General features: G+C 54.3%; 1 protein-coding gene across 3 annotated transcripts in view; it reads left to right on the forward strand.

Moving 5' to 3' along the window:
• Nucleotides 1-14,614, forward strand: part of LINGO1 (leucine rich repeat and Ig domain containing 1) — a 158,699-nt gene extending 144,085 nt beyond the window's left edge. For all 3 annotated transcript variants that reach the window (XM_066558820.1, XM_066558821.1, XM_066558819.1), the window contains one exon: nucleotides 12,409-14,614. In XM_066558820.1, coding sequence (XP_066414917.1) covers nucleotides 12,421-14,262 — 1,842 coding nt within the window. In that variant the 5' untranslated portion in view covers nucleotides 12,409-12,420 and the 3' untranslated portion in view covers nucleotides 14,263-14,614. The remainder of the gene's footprint in view (nucleotides 1-12,408) is intronic.
• Nucleotides 14,615-17,207: the final 2,593 nt, after the last annotated feature.

Here is a 17,207-nt window from a genome sequence, read left to right on the forward strand (position 1 = left end):
ACTATCCCAGCCCCTATCTCAGCCCATCTCCTCCCAAAGGCACTATCCCAGCCCCTATCCCAGCCCATCCCCACCCTAAGGCACTATCCCAGCCCCTATCCCAGCCCATCCCCACCCTAAGGCACTATCCCAGCCCCTATCCCAGCCCATCTCCTCCCAAAGGCACTATCCCAGCCCCTATCCCAGCCCATCCCCTCCCAAAGGCACTATCCCAGCCCCTGTCCCAGCCCATCCCTATCTCAGAGCACCCACCCCCACTCCATGACAGCTGCCCCAGCCCATTTGCACCTTACAGCTGTCATGGAGCTGCTATCCCAGCCTGTCCCCATCCCACAGCACCCATCCCAGCCCTTACCCACCCCAACACCAGCGATCCCAGCCAGCATCACTGCCCAAACCTTCCTTCCCCCTGCTCCTTCCCTGTCCATTCCCCTGGCTCCAAGAGCACGCTGTGTCCCTGTCCTGCACCTCTCGCAGCTCGGGTGGCCGGAGCAGCCGTGCCTGTCCCAGGTGCCAGGGGCAGGCCCAGGGTGGGTCTCTCCCAGCAGGGTGGGCTGGGGCACGGCAGGAGTGGCTGGGTTGGCTGTGCCTGCTCTCCTGCTGCTCCTGGCTCCCTCCTGGATCCTGTTGGCACAGCTGCTGGATGCCATGGAGGAGAGGGGGCCTCTCATAATGAGCAAGGCCAAGAGGGAGATGTGCCCCTGGGCTAAAGCCTCCATGTCTTCCCACAGAGAGTTTTCCCCATAGCAGCTGCCTGCTCCAGGGCTCAGGCAGCCCCAGCTCTCGCTGGGTCCCGTGGAATGGGCAGGAGGTGACTGAAGGAGACAGTGGAGCTGCTTTTACAGCTCCTGGGGAAGCATCAGGTTTTGCAGGCCTTCTTGTGGATGGATTAATTACTCAACAAATGGCTGTACCACTGTAACACCGTACTGTGCTGCAGTTACTCTACACCTGTAATGTAATTACTGTGTGATACCTCTAATTACCACTGTTTCCTGGAAGGGTAACAGTATCACTGAAGGACTTCTGTTTCCTTTAGTGTCCTGCTTCACAAAGCCACAGTTGCACTGCTGAAGTTAGCGCTGCTCCATGTAAGTGACAAGTATAAAATCTTTTAACTTGAGGCTTTAATTCAGGGGTTGATAAATCACTTTATAATAACACCACAATTATAGCGTAATTACAGTTGTTGAATTACAAAACACAACACAACCTGTTGGGGCTCAATGAGGTACATTGGATGACCACTGGGTGCTGCTGTTTGATGGGACCCTGTCCTTGGAGGCAGAGTTGGCAATGGGCACATCTCTGTGAACATTTGGGTGGAAAACACCCAAATGTTCCCAGCTTGGCCAGGGTGGGTGTTTGGTCTCTCCAACACACCCAGTGCACTGAGTCAGCAGCTGTCCTTTGTTCTCTGCTGAGCCTTGAGCAGGGTTCAAGCAGAAATGGCTTTTGGTGGGAAAAGAGCCAGAAGAGCTTTTCAGGTAGCTGGGATGAGAGAGAAAAGGGCTCCAAATGTTTAACTCAAATCAAACAACCCAAGAAAAACAAAGGGAGAAAGAAACGGAAGGCCATGACCTCAATTTTCTTCTTAGTCAATTTTTTCCACTTTCTTTGCAGAGAGAGAGTAAAAATTGGAACTTTTGGCAGGGAATGGTTGTGGGGAGAGAGATCTCTGTGCCTCTGCACCGTGTGGCCATGCCTGGGGACACGCCTTACTCCCAGCCAGTGCTGGTGGCTGTTGGAGCCTGTTGCCTGTGGGGCAGTGCCAGGGCATGTGTGATACAGAGGGGACAGGGGTGTCTGGGCATGGGCCTTACTTGGGGAAGGGACAAACACCAGCCAGAGTCCCCCTTCCCAGTGCTTCCCCAGCCCCCAGGCGCTGTCAGCAGCATGGTGTGGCCTCTGTCCCTTGTCACCAGGAGAAGGCTGGGTGGCACAGAGGTGTCTGTGTCTGAGCAGCGTTAATTGTCAGCTTGACCCGGGCAATTGAGTAAATGCTGATAAATGTCACTGAGGGTGACATCATCATCTCCCCTTCAGCCCAGGCAGGGAGTGTGTGGCTCTCTCCATCCCTGGGGACAGGAGGTCACACCAGTGTGGCTTCACAGTGGGGGGAGCACTCTGCCTTGAGCAGAGACCCCAAGCATCGTGCTGGGGTGAATCCTGGGTGATTCCCACTTCAGGAGCAGCAATCAGGAATGGCCAATGGGACCTCTCTGGGCCTGCATGGGATGCATGGAGTGTATTAGTGCAGCATGGCCATGTTGGGGGAGCTCTGCCATGAGCCCCACCAGTGGCTCAGTCCTCCTTCTGGCCTCACCAACATCATGGCCACCATCCCTTGCCCCTCCCATGCCCTATCCAGACAGCATCTCCTACCTGAGTAAGGCTCAGGCAGGGCAGCAGGTCACTGTCCTGTCACAGGGGCTGGGGAGCTTGGCTTTGTTTTGCTCATTCTCATGGTGAAGCACAGACCATGGTTCTGTTTAACCATGCTGCATGGTTTTTCCATCATTTTATTCATGTGTCAGTGCTGGTCAGTGCCTTGGCATCCTGCAATGGATGTGTGTAGAATGAGCTTTCCTCTCCTGGGCTCCACAGGAGTGTCCTGGCAGAGGCCAAAGGCTTTCCCCACTGAAGCACTCGTGTCCTTTCTCTCTGGGCTGTGGTCGTTGTCCTGAGGTGGGGACAGTCCTTGGGTGAGCTGGAGGGTCCCCACAGGGAGCAGGGACAGAGTGAGGAGGTGCAGGACTGGGCTGTGCCTTCCAGGACATGATTCCTGTGCTCCAGCATTGTCCAAGGGATGCTCAAATAGCAAAATGCCCGTGGTTGCCATCAGACTGGGCTGACCTCTGCTCTGGAGGTCAGGCTGGCCATGGCTCCCAGGGGGATGTGCCCTGAGCACCCAGCCCTGCCCTTGGGGATGTAAGGTTCCTGGTGGAGCCCAGCCCCTGCCACCCCACACAGCCCTCACTTCCCGGGCAGCCCTTCCCCTCCCCACCATGTTGCTATTAGTTATAGCAGTAGGACCCACAATTACTCATTTTTTTGTCATTTCCATTCTGTTTCTTCATCAGAATGCAAAACATTAAATATCACTCTGGTAATTATGGTTAATTTCATAACCTGCACCTTAATTGGATTGGTCTCTGATGGGGAATTCTCGTAGGAGGGAGAAGCAGAAATATTTTGACGTGATCTATTCTTTCAGCTCTTTGTTTGGATTTGAGATGTTGAGTGTGAAATGGGAAACAACCGATTTAGACCTCAGAGGCAACCTGGGGGTGGTGAGCAAAGCCTGAGCCTTCCAGAGGTACTTGTCACCCTCCAGCAGCCAAACCTCTCCCTCCCATACCCAAACCCAGCCTTTCTCCACCCCTCCTTTGGATTGGGAATAGTCACAGAGAGCCAGATCCATCTGGTCTACCCAAAATATGAGCCTGATGAGCTGGGGAGGCATCACAGTAGGCACTGGCCGGGTGCCCTGTTCTGCTGGCCAGTGCTTTGTGTGCTCTAGCACAGAGCAAGGCACAGCACTCCACAGGCCCCCCGTGGCTCTGAGGACCTTAGGGACTTGAGGGGTACCCACAGGGACACCTCTTTTCTGCTGGGAATTGGGCAGACAACAGTCCATGGCTGCAGAGGGACACGAGTCCCCTTGTACTGTGATGGACTGGGTGATCTCAGTGCTGCTGCCAGGGCAGCCAGTCCTGGGGGGCCCCCAGTGCCTGTCTGGGGCTGTGCCATGGGGTGCCCATCCCACAGAGCTGGCACCTCCCTGCCACTTTGGGCCTGAGCTGTCCCACAGAGCTGCCATCTCCTTGCCACTTTGGGTCTGAGCTACGGCTCGCTCCGGGAAGCGCAGAATTGTGCTGCCATTAGGTGCTGCCATTAAACTGATTTGTGCTCAGCCTGTTTATCCTCCTCGATGGGAAACGGCAGCGAAATGGAAACCCTGGCCTCGCATTTCCCACTGCATTCCCGTGCACTGGATTTCCCCATGATTACTTTTGTTCTCACGTACAGCCCAAAGCGCAGGCTCCGTGTCATTATCCACAGTGCTGGGAGAGGAGAAAGGGCAGAAAGCATTGCTGCAGCTCAGGCACAACACAGCAAATCCACCCCACAGCTGCCTTCTTTTGAGGGCAGTGGGGAGCTGCTCCATCCCCGTGGTGGATCTCTCTTTTTTTCTATGCCCACGGGCTCAGCGTGTGCTGGAAAGGCTGAGGAATGCATGGCTGAGGCTGCCACTGTGCTGACACTGCCCCCCCTTGTCTTGGGCATTAGAACAGCTCTGCCTGGCACAGCCCCATACCTGCCAAGGATTTCTATCAGCCCAAACCCTGTCCAGGCCACATCCCCCAGCACCTCCCTTCCTGCAGGATTTGGGCTGGGAGGGGCTGGTGGCCCCTTGCTCGCCCTGCCTGGCTGTGTGGGTTCAGCTGGAGGCAGGACGGGCAGGCTCAGCCGTGGCTCAGCACAGTTTGTTTTTATCTAATCCATTTTATTGTTGAATGAAACAATAACAGCAAATACAGGCCCTGAAGACAAGCCATAAATAATGCAAAAATCAAACAAGTGAGAGAGGGAGAAAGAAAAAGGAATTATACATGTAAAACCAGCCCAGAGAAAACCAGGCTGGGAAGAGGAATCTTCCCTCTGCACTTGCTACTGCTCATGCTTTCTTTGCCTCCCTTTTTTCTCCATTTCTCTCTCTGGAATTTCCTGCGGCACCAAATTTGTGATTATGTGAACAAAACTTAATAATAAATGGGAGGGGGAGAGAGAGAGAGAGAGAGATGTGGCTTGCGGGAAGGAGTTGGGAAATGAGGTGGATGGAGTGAACTGGGGCTTCCATCTCTCACAGTGCCTTGAAGCACAGCCGTGCTCCTGCCCCCCGCTCTGCCCCGTGTCCCTGGGGGTGTGCAGCAAGGACAGCTCTGCTGGTGCCACCCGTGCTCATGGGAGCCCTGGCAGCAGGGCACACACAGTCCCTTGACCCTTGTCTCACTGGTGGCTGATCCCAGAGCCGGTTCTGCCAGGCTGGGCTGCACTTGGCTTCTCCCGAAGGCTTCCCAGGCCACTTATTTTAGGCAGCAGTATAAAAATACCAGGGCTAGTCCTAAAGGGGGGTAAATCAGCAGGTTTCCCTGAGGTCAGCAAAGCTGACTGCTTTATGTCCTATGTCCTTTGAAGTTCTCTTGCCACTATCCCAAAGGTTTCCAGAGGAAAGGAGCAGCCCTTGTACTTTTTTTTGGTATCCTGTGCTGGTTATAGGGGAATTCAAGGGATGCGCCCTAGGAACCAAAGTGATGCTGTAAGTACAGTCTTAGCTTAAATTAAATGTAAGGAATATGACTGGTCCCTGCAGCTGCTGTTCCCCAGCCTTTGGGACTTTGATCTGGGGTTTCAACCTTTGAGCAGTGTCAGGGATGCAGTAGGGACACAGTGGTTTGGAGTGGTGGCATTTAGAGGGGGTCACATCCCAAAGCCTCAGAGCTGTTCTCTATGGCCCTTGGGACCAGGGTTTTGGGCTGGTTTGGCATTTGCTGTGCTGAGGCAGCCCTGGGTAAATGAGGGCAGGAGGCACTGCTGGGGCTCCCCCAGCCCTGCCTGCTAGCTCTGGGTTTGTGCTGCTGGAGCTGCTGGTGCCCCAGCCCTCCTGTGGGCACTGAGCAGAGCTCTAGGCAGCTGTGGAGCCATAGGATGCCTTTTGGTAGCTGGAGGGGGATTGGCTGTTCCCAGGCAGGGAGCAATAGGAGGGAGCAGCTCATCTTTCCTGCCCCCAGGTGTGGTTTGTGGGTGGCCAGGAGCCGGAGCCGTGTCTCAGCCTGGCAGAGCTGTGTCCTCCTCACTGCTGGGGCACTGCCCGTGGCCCAGGCTGGAGCCTGGCTCTGGGGGAGCAGGGAGCCCCTGTCCCCAGCCCAGCCCTCAAGGCAAGCCCACACAGCGATGCCATGTGCTCCTGGCGGGGCTGAGAGGCGCTCTGGCAGTGGGGTGACTTTGTTCAGCTGCTTTTCTGCCATGTCAGGTGCTGTCCTGCCCTGCACACGGGTCCAGCTCAGGCTCTGTGCAGCTGGGCTCTGGCTGATTCAGCAGCTCTGGGGCCCTGTGCTGGGAGGGAGGGCTGTGCCCATCCTCCAGCCCCAGCCCAGCCCTGCCACCCCATGCAGGGAGGCTCAGGGCAGCTCAAGGAAGCACAGAAGGCGACTGGGCCACGGGCACGTGGCAGGGGATGCCTTTGCAATGTCATTGTGACCCTGGCGCTCTCCCAGCAGGAACACTCCTTGGACTTTCTTTCACCTCTTCAGGGCAAGTGTTTCCATTGCCCTGAGAAGAGCCTGGGGTTTTTACATCCCCCTTTCCCAGCTTCCTCAGCTTTCTGGCAGGGAAAAAGAACCGTCTAAGGAGACCCTCATGCTACACTGGAGCCTCCTGTACACAGTGCCCACTGATCAGAGTGCAAGGTGAGCTGCCTGCCTTCAGTGAGCACTTAAAACATCCTGGTGACCCAGCCCATTTCCACAGAGGTAGCAATCTCAAGGAAATTTGCCAAAATAAAGGAAGAAGAAAGAGGAAGGAGAATCTCCATTCAAAATGGTGCATGTCCTTCCCAGTGCCCACCAGGCTCCAGCCATCTCCAACCCTAGAAGACTCCAGCCAGCCCTTGGGAGCTATTCCCTTGGCAAACACACCTCCCCTACTCTTTTGCTCACATAAGTAATAAAAAATGAGCCTTCTCCAGGCTCACCTGACCTGGGAAGCACAGAGCCACCAGTTCAGGCAGTGGCTGTGGCAGCAGTGACCAGTCCATGTCCTGGCTATCCCTGCCCATGAGCAGGGGAGCATGGCTGGTCCTGAGCCCCAGCCCCACTCTGCACAGCACCCTCACCCCCCTTGTTTATCTTGTGCTGGCTCAGGGCTTTACAGCCCCTGACATCCACAGCTGCCTTTGCAATTACTTATTGATCCCTTGTCAGGATGTTTTCTCTGCTGATGGGGTGCTGAGGCATGTGCAGCCAGAGAGAGAAAAGATGCTCAAAATGAAGGAGCACAGGTAGGAGGAGGGTGAGGAGCTCTTGCACAGATGTGATCACAGCAAGAAACAGCCTCAGCAAAAACTGCTCTGAGCTTCAGCATCCTGCAGAGACAACCAGGATCTCCTTCCCGTTGTCCTGCTCCAGTAACCTGCCTGAAAATGAAAGCCACTCTCCAGGTTGGCTCTGGGCCACTGCTGGCTGTCCCTCTCTGTACAAAGCTGTCCCTGCATGGGGTCAGGTAGATCCACAGCCCAGGTTTAAACCAGTAGGCAGTTGGGCCAAAGCCTCCCTTACCAGCATTCCAGCCCCTCAGTCCATGTTAGAGCTCTTCTCCTCCCCTGGGCATCTCCGTTTTTTCTGCTCTTCTTGCTCTCTGACTTGGTGCTTTCCTGACTGACTGCAGTGCTGGGGACACCCCATTTTGGGTGGCAGAGCCTGTTTCCATGAGGAAATGCCTTTGCAGGGCCCTTCCATGGGCCAGCCATGACCAAAATCTGGTGCCAGCCGGGCGGTGTCAGTGCCGGAAGGGGATTTGCATCTTCAATTCTTCTTCGTGCTCTTTTACAGCTCCAGAGCAGCTGCCAGAGCAGATCAGGTTGCCTCACACCTATTCCAGGCTCCCACCTCGGAGCTGCTGAAAGCAGATACTCCAGGAGGCTGAGCAAGAGCTCCCAGCTGGAGAGCTGTGCCTTCCTGTGGGAAGGGGAGCAGTGACCCTGGCAGCTGGGGGTGCTGGGCTGGGGGTGTGCTCTCCTCTGGCTGACCTGCCTTGGCTCATTTGCTTAATTTGCACAACTTGCTCGTGTGTCCCCACCACCCTGAGGGGTCCTTCTCATCTCCTGCCTGTTTCTCCCCCATTCTTTCACCCTCCTGTGTTGCTCCTGGATGATTTTGGGGCCAGGCCAGGACACAGTGCAGCCCTCTAACCCTTTGTTAGCAGCACATCCATGAATGAAGGTCCAGAGGAGTGTGGTGGCAGGTCTCCATTGCCCAGGCCAGTGCTGTGCCACCCTGGCTGTGCCCACCAGCCAGCCCTGACAGCACTCAGGAATCACTTTATGCTTTCCCTCTTTGATTTCTTCTTCCCCATGTGAAGCATGGTGGTTCCAGAAGGGAAACTACTTCCTTTGCCTGATGCTCCCACCCACTGCTGCCCATCCTTGAGCAGGGGGGAGAAGGGCAGTTACTGCCAATGCCTGCACTCTGGGACTGGGTGGGAAAAGAGGAGGAGGAGGAGGGAGCAGATAGGGTGGAGAGGAGGGAGAGACAAAGCAAAAGGGCCCACAAATGCACACTGGACACAGGGGAAATGATGAGAGGAGGAAATGGGCACAAACGTGTTTGGCAAATTAAAGCTGCTCCCTTTGTTTTGCCGCTTTGCAGATAGCTACAGAAACAGTGCAGAGCCCGGGGTCTGGGTAAGAAACTCCTCTACCAGCAGGAAAGGTTGTTAAATATTTATTTGTAAACCTGAAGTCTTTGTCTCTAAAATGTAGTGAAGTTCAATAAAATTTGATTTAGCTGGAGCAGCTTAGAGGAGACAGGAGCATGGACTCAGGGAGCTGTGTCTCACTGGCTTTGTATGAAGCCATCATGGCAGAGATGGGGTGAACCCATGGCTGAACGCACCCCCCCACTGCAGCCCAGTGAGGATGCCCAGCACTGTCCAGCTGTGCACAGCTGGGAGCAGCAGGTTGGCTCCTGTAGGGACAGGGTGGGGATGGTGCCCCCAGAGCACCGTGGGCCCCCCTCCCTGCTGGGGTATGGCTCGCTTTGTCCTAAATTGCCTGTTGTGGCTCGATGCTCTCAGAAGCATCTGGTTCAAGGGTGAACATCTCCAACCCTGTAATTTATGGCTGCCAGGTGGGCTTAGAGCTGACTCGGGGTTTTTGCCTCCTGCTCGCTCCCTGTCAGCACAGCAGATCGCTCCCTGCTCGGCGGGGTGGGAGCAGGGGACAGCCCAGGGACAGCGGTGACAGTGGTGGGCATGGCCAGGCGGCTGCACCACCCCTTGGGGCATCCTCAGGAGCACACTCAGGGGCAGAACCTGGGCTCCCTTTTGGGTCATCACCCAAGTTTGGCTTTCTGGGGCTGTTCCTCCCACACCAGGGCAGCGTGTGCCTGTCACAGCAGAGCAAACCCCACGCACGTCAGCGCTTCAGTCTGGCCCCAGGCTGCATTTCCAGGCACAGCCCAGAATGGCATCTTCCCTCCCAGCAGTGAGGCCAGGCACAGACACTGGGCAGGCCCTGCTGTATTTAGCACCAAGGCAGAGCTCTGGTGCCTCCATCTGCGCCTCTTGGGCTGAGGCTGGGACCTTCCTGCAGGAAGGGACTGTACTGAGAGCCCTCAGCCCTGGGCAGCAGGTGGTGAGGACAGGGGTCAGTGGCTGCCATGGCTCTGAGCATGAGTTTTGCTTTGGCTTGCACTGGGTTTGCTGTCACCTAAAGGCAGTGAGCCTGGCAGCTGCTGCTTTTTTTGTCCATTCTTTTTTTGTGGTTGAGGAAGGAGAACCACGCTCATGCCAAGGGCTGGGCTGTGCATCACAGCCATGGCCCCATCCTCTGCTCCTGCCTGGCAGCTCCTGCTGGGCCATGGCTGGCACCCTGGAGGGGAGCTTGGGCATGTTTCAGGGTCTTCCTCAGAGTAAATCTGGGAGGGCTTTGTGGAAAGCCCTTCCTGCAGGTAGCAGTTGTGCAGTGGCTGTAAAGCCATGCAAGCATTGTTGGCCCACAGCTCACACAAAAATCACAGTTTGAGTCGTTTTTAGAAGGGCATCTCTTAATATCCACATCACCTTGAGGCACAACTATTTCTCTCCGAATCAGGCAGAGGTAAATGGGAGCCAGAAGTGATTTAAAGCTCATCTTAGCTCAGAATTTTCCAGCTTATTTATTGTCTTTCTCCCAAAGCTCTTCTGTGGCTCTGGTTATTAAGATTACGGATGTTTTTGTCAGGGATTGTATTTATCACGGATTTAAATTTAGCTGAGAACTAATAACATGTGAGGTGTGTCTGGACTTTAATTCTGGGCTGTGCTCGTCGGTAACACCACACAGATTCTGCTTCATTCATCTCTGGCCTCTTTGCTGATTTTTTACTCACTGATACCTCACAGCTCTGGCTCTGCCGAGGCTGCGCTGGGGATGACAGCACAGGACAAGGTGCTTTGGAGGTGCAATTCCCTTCCTGCTGCTGGAGAGGCAGGATTGAGCCTGGGGGAAGTTGGTCTGCAGGATTCAGCTCTGCCTCCTCCCCATGGCCAGCAGGGACCAGAACAGAGCAGCACATGCAGGCAGAGCGGAGCTTTTGGCCCGGCACACAAACAAGGCTGGTGCCTGGCACTCTTAATGAGCTGAGTGTTTTCAGTCCTGCTATAATTAAGCCCCTCAGACTGTATTTTGTTTTGCATGCCGTGTTTTGCTGTCTTTGATGGCTTTCTCAGCACGGCTTTGAGGAGCAGGAGTTGGTTTCTGAGAAAAAAGGCTGCAGGCGAGCCAGCGCTCAGGAACGAGCCTGTGGTGGGAGGGCAGTGCCCAAGAGGCTCCTGGCCGTGGGCACTCACTGGCAGCCCAGCCCCAGCCAGGGCTGCAGCAGGAGCCTGGGGAACAAATCCATGTGCAACCTGGGCCATGCCAACCAGGGGGCCAGCCTGGCTCCAGGGCACCGGCCCCAGTCCCAACCCCACCCCAGCAGCATGGCAGTGGGAGCAGCAACCCCCTTGTATCTGTACTGCTGCCCAGCACCAGGGAGGTGATGACATGGGAGATGATGGATTGTAAATACCCAGCAAATGGCTGTTTGCAGCCTGGCTGGGGCCCAGGCACTCCCACTGGAAATGTTTCCACTGGACTGGGACATGCTGGCCCAGGGCCAGCAGGAGGGAGCTCAGCATCACGGCCAGGGGAGCTTGGCAGGACCAGCTCCCATCCCTGCACCCCTTCACTGTGGGGTGATGTGTTCAGCATGATCCCCATTGAGCAGCCCCACTGCAGAGGAAGCAGGGAAAGGGGGGGTGGGGGGTGGAAGGGGACAGTGAAATGGGAGGAAACCACAGAGGGTTCCTCTGGGGGCACTCCAGGCCCTCACAGCCCGTCACTGGCTGTGCCGAGGCTGGTGGTTTCCAAGATGGTGCTGGTGGACATTTTTATGGCCAGTCCATCATCTCCCATCCTTGTATCTTACAAAGAAATTTTGAATAATTTTTTGGGAACAAAAGTGATCCTTGGGTCATATATCTGTATGAAATGATGAATATGAGCAGATGCAATGGCAGGAATGTGCAGAACGTGTACCAGCCCCATAAATAGTGCTGGAGCAGGGAAAGTAATGGACAGGATATACAGTGATGGATACAAACAGAGCCAATGGAAGTAATGGATTGGGTGTGTTTGGTGATAGCCATAAATAGCATTAGTGGGAGTAGTGCAGAGAGTAACATAACAATAGATATAAACAAGGGCTGGAGTAGCTGGAGATCTAATATGCAATATTGATATGATTTGATTCCTCATAACAGCCTGAAAAAGGAAATAAATGCAACGAAGGCAGCGTGACAAGGAGCATCCACTTCTGCCGGGCCAGGACGGCTCTGGGCTGGGGCACAAGCCAGACCATGAGCCCCCAGGGAGGTCTCCCAGCCCTCCCCAGGGACATCAGCAGGAGGCTGGGTGATTCCCAGCTGACACCAGGCAGCTCCCTCATTATCCAGAGCCCCCCTGGACCTGACTTGAGGCTACAGCTTGCTCTTGTAGGCAGTGTCTGCCCAGTTGCTGTTTCTGGGTGGGGGGAAAATGGTTTGGGTCTGCCCTTGCAGGCTGGCATGGTGGGAGGCAAGGAACTGGCCTTGGGGACACACTGAGAGCAGCTGGGGCATGGGGGAGCACAGAAGGAGGGAGCTGGCTCCCACTGAGCTCTCAGTGTTGCTTGCCCCAAGTGGGGCTCCCCCAGATGCTCCATCCTCTGCTCGGCTCCTCTGTTTGCCAAGCAGCCTTTATATTCAGACTCCATCTACAGGGAACGGAATAATTTCAAGAGCTTAAAATAGGATGTAGATAGATGTGTTTTGTATTAAATTATTTTTTTAAGAAGCAGAGGAAGCTGTATGACACAGATTCCTCAAGGCCTTCCACTCAAGAGTCAGTGCACGTTCAACCATCAAGTGGAAAGTCAGGGAAGGGGGAGAAGAGAGGGTCTTGAAGCCAAAGGGCTGCATTTCAGCTGGAAAATGAGACCCTCTGCTGTGCATGGATGGTGCCTTTTGCCTTCCCATCACCTCTGGCAGGACACCAGAGCTTTTGCCTTGGCTGTGCCCGTTGTTTGCTCACGTGCCCCTTGCTCTTTCTCCCGCTGTTACCTGCAGGTGAGAGATAGGATGGTAGCTGGGGAGGCGAGTATGCGCAGCCCAATCCTGGCCTGCTGGCAGCCGATCCTCCTGCTGATGCTGGGATCCATCCTGTCTGGCTCCGCCACGGGCTGCCCGCCGCGCTGCGAGTGCTCTGCCCAGGAGCGCGCCGTCCTGTGCCACCGCAAGCGATTCATGGTCGTGCCAGAGGGGATCCCCACCGAGACCAGGCTGCTGGACTTGGGCAAGAACCGCATCAAGACGCTCAACCAGGATGAATTTGCCAACTACCCTCACCTGGAGGAGCTGGAGCTAAACGAGAACATTATCAGTGCCATTGAACCTGGGGCTTTCAACAACCTCTTCAACCTCAGGACGCTGGGGCTCAGGAGTAACAGACTCAAGCTGATCCCTTTGGGGGTGTTTACTGGACTCAGCAACCTTACCAAGCTAGACATTAGTGAGAATAAAATTGTGATCCTCCTAGATTACATGTTCCAGGACTTGTACAACCTGAAGTCTTTGGAGGTGGGTGACAACGACCTCGTCTACATCTCCCACCGGGCCTTCAGTGGCCTCAACAGCCTGGAGCAGCTGACCCTGGAGAAATGCAACCTGACCTCCATCCCCACGGAGGCCCTGTCTCACCTTCACGGCTTGATCGTGCTGCGGCTGCGCCACCTGAACATCAACACCATCCGGGATTACTCATTCAAGAGGCTGTACCGGCTCAAGGTCCTCGAGATCTCACACTGGCCCTACCTGGATACCATGACATCCAACTGCCTCTATGGGTTGAACCTGACCTCCTTGTCCATCACCCACTGCAACCTGACGTCCATCCCGTACGTGTCAGTGAGGCACTTGGTTTACCTCCGGTTCCTGAACCTGTCCTACAACCCCATCGTCACCATCGAGGGCTCAATGCTCCATGACCTGCTCAGGCTCCAGGAGATCCAGCTGGTGGGAGGGCAGCTCACCACGGTCGAGCCCTTCGCCTTCCGCGGCCTCAATTACCTGCGCATCCTGAACGTGTCAGGGAACCTGCTGACCACCCTGGAGGAGTCAGCTTTCCACTCGGTGGGCAACCTGGAGACGCTCATCCTCGACAACAACCCCTTAGCCTGCGACTGCCGGCTGCTCTGGGTTTTCCGGCGGCGATGGAGGTTGAACTTCAACAAGCAGCAGCCCACCTGCTCCACCCCCGAGTTCGTCCAGGGCAAGGAGTTCAAGGACTTCCCTGACGTCCTCCTGCCCAACTACTTCACCTGCCGCCGAGCACGAATACGGGACCGCAAACCTCAGCAGATCTTTGTGGACGAAGGCCACACGGTACACTTTGTCTGCCGGGCAGATGGGGACCCGCCGCCCACCATCATGTGGCTGTCTCCCCGGAAGCACCTCATCTCTACCAAAACCAACGGGCGGCTCACTGTCTTCCCTGACGGCACGCTGGAGGTGCGCTACGCCCAGATCCAGGACAACGGCACCTACCTATGCATCGCCAGCAACGCGGGTGGCAACGACACCATGCTGGCCCACCTGCACGTGCGCAGCTACTCCCCAGACTGGCCCCACCAGCCCAACAAGACCTTCGCGTTCATCTCCAACCAGCCCAACGAGAGCGATGCCAACAGCACGCGCGCCACCGTGCCTTTCCCCTTTGACATCAAGACTCTCATCATCGCCACCACCATGGGCTTCATCTCCTTCCTGGGTGTCGTGCTCTTCTGTCTGGTGCTCCTCTTCCTCTGGAGCCGCGGGAAAGGCAACACCAAGCACAACATTGAAATCGAGTACGTGCCACGGAAGTCCGACGCGGGCATCAGCTCTGCCGACGCGCCGCGCAAGTTTAATATGAAAATGATTTAACCAGGCGACAATTTGCAAATAATAATGGTGTTGTTTTGTTTTGTTTTTTTTAAAAAAAATGAACAAATGAACAAATAAAAAATAATTAACAAACATTGCTACAAACATACCGACCTCTCTCCTTCCACCGTGCCCTCTGCCCCTGTCCAAACCCACTGCGCCCGCACTGTCACCACCTCCTCCTCCTCTTCTTTATACCAGGAAAACATTCAGCCGATGTCTTCAGGACTCCTGTGTTTGTAAGGACTTTGTCTGATGGACTCTGGTGTCAGATATAACTCTGAGAGGGGAAAAACAACGGGGGAGGGTGGGAAAAAGAAAGAAAAAAGAAATAAAATCAATAAAAAAGTTACGAACTTTCTTCTGTAACTTTGATTTCAATAATTATGGATTTTTATGAAAACTTGAAATAATAAAAAAACCCTATTTCCTATAGATAGTTGGAATGAAAAATTTTGACTTCTTGATCTGTCCAGTTCTGTACCTGGCAAGTGCTTGCTTTCTTGCCTCAGAGGCACTCCCCAGATGCCTTGCCAAGAGCAGCCCCAGGCCAGGGCGAGTCTCCTGCTGACATCAAAGGCACCTCCTACAGTGCAGTGCCCACTGTGGCACCAAGGCAGGACTATTTTTCCTGGTTTTTACAGTCAGTTCCCCTGGCCATCCCCAAAGCCTGTGGAGCAGGGCTGTGACACTGGTGTCCATAAGCAGCATGGAGCAGGGCTGTGCTTTCCTGCCCTCTGTGTGGGAGGAGGATGCAGAGCCCCATTGCAGGGCTGGCCCTGCCTGTGGCCTCCAGGCGAGGAGCCAGGGGGGCCAGGCTTTGCCTGGGCAGGGCTAGGGATCCTCCTGCTTCTTACATGGGGAGAGGATCTTCTGCCAGCCTTTGCAGCAGTACCAGGGTGTGTCCTCTCCTATAGGGGACAAGCTGGCTCCTGTGCTCTGCACAGCTGAGCCCATGGGCAGGGATGGGACACATCCATTGGCAGCACCCACTTGGGTACCTCCAGCAACCTGTGCCTGGAGCAGCTCCAGCACTGCTCCTCACCTGCCTGTAGCTCAGGACCTGATCACTGGCAGTCAGTCTCAAGCACCCTCAAGCACATCCAAGGGAATTCAGCTTCCAGGCTCACAGGAGACCTTGTCTGAAAATGGAATTCCACAGGTCTGTAGACACAGGCATAGGCTGAGGCAGAGGACAGGCACAGGCTGTGATACACTGCCCCTGCCAGGCAGCAGTGAGCCCATCACCATGGGCTCTGGTCACAGCAACATCCTGCCTTTGCTCTGCTCTGGGACTTGCATCAGATCTGGAAGGGCTGTGTTGCCTCACAGAACCATGGCATGGGTTGGGTTGAAAGAGACCTTAAGGACCATCTCATCTCCACAAGAACAAAACACAAAATATCCCTGCAAATGGTGTCAATATGGGCACTGAAGGTTTTATCATCCTTACTGAATCAGGAGGTGCTTCCCAACCTTCCCAGCTGCCACCAAGAGGGTGCCACCACACTGACCCCCCTGGCCCACCCAGCCTCAGTGACACCTCTTAGGCAGAGCCCAGATTTTCATTCTTGATTTGTAAGGCACCTAAGGAGTCTCCAGGGATCAAAGTCATTGCAAGATGGTAAAATGTAAGTGCCAGGAACCTGGGGCCCCAAGAGGGGAAAGAATGGATTTGCTTTTCTTTCAGCACTGTGCCATCCTTGAGGAACCAACCTGAAGCATCTGTGCTGCGGGGAGGGGGAGTTTTTGCTGATAGCAGCTTTCTGTTCATCTTCAAACAAAACATTTTGTGTTTCTTTCTCCACAGCAAGTTTCAGAAGCTTTGATTTGTTCTTTCCTCATCTCTAACACATCCTTCCTTTGTAACTTTGAAACCAATACATTTTTTAAAAGCCTTTGGCTTTGTTTTGCTTTTTAAAAGAGCCAAAGCAAAACGCTCTTTATGAGCTTCCCCTCCCAATATTCCAGCAAGCTAAACATAAAACTGCCAACAGCAACACACAAACCTAGGGCTGAAGCTGAAGGCAGGCTCCAGAGACTGCAGATCCTGCTCCAGGGGCTCAGAGCAGCACTCCCCTGGGACAGGCAGGGATGCACAAGGACTTCAGCCCTTGGAGGATGATGCCAAGCCAAGTGGAGCCAAGCGAAAAAGAACTTTAGGCACAGAAAGCTCAGTCTGAGCCTGGTTGTCAGGACTGACACAAACTCAACCAGTGGCTCAGCAGAGAGGTGGAAGGGGGGTCTCCATGACCCTGGACAGCTACAGGCACTGGCCATCCAAAAGAGCTCTTAATTGGCTCCAGTGATCACTTTTAGTGCTGTAATGAAAAGAGTTAATTCAACACACATAGATTTTAAAAAATACTAATAACCAAGTCCAATGAGGAAATTTGCAATACATTACAAATGATTGCCCCAGCAATCAAATGGGGGAACCAAGTCTTTCACTGTCAGAAAAGGTTTAATAAAAAAAAAAAAAAAAAAGAAGAGAGCAAATGATTTATTTTCCATAGAACAACTTAGGAATTTTCCCAGCCCAGCCCTGTCACAGAACCCCACACCTGTCCCCAGCCCCATCACCTCTGCTGTACCCTCCTGGGGGAGGCCACACTGCTGCCTTAAATCCCAAGCTGCAGCTCGAATCCCTCATTAGTGAGTATGCCTGATGCTCTGTGGCACTGCCACACACTTTGTTACCCACACTGATTTTTTAATCTTCGATGCTTTGTGAACTAGATAATTTTTTTTCCAGTCACCATGTGATTGAAGCAGATGGATGGAGCAGAAGAAAAGCATCTCAGAGTGGCCAGCAACTAAGCTCAGCCATTTTCACAGCTGGTAAAAACGAGGAAAAAAACCAAACCCAAAGAATAGACTCTCTTTCTCTCCTTTGCTGAAATTTACAGTCTGTTTCTATTGCAGTTTAATCAGGGGTGAGAAAG

This window comes from Molothrus aeneus, chromosome 13 (assembly GCF_037042795.1).
Source record: "Molothrus aeneus isolate 106 chromosome 13, BPBGC_Maene_1.0, whole genome shotgun sequence".
In the NCBI taxonomy this organism is placed as follows: domain Eukaryota; kingdom Metazoa; phylum Chordata; class Aves; order Passeriformes; family Icteridae; genus Molothrus; species Molothrus aeneus.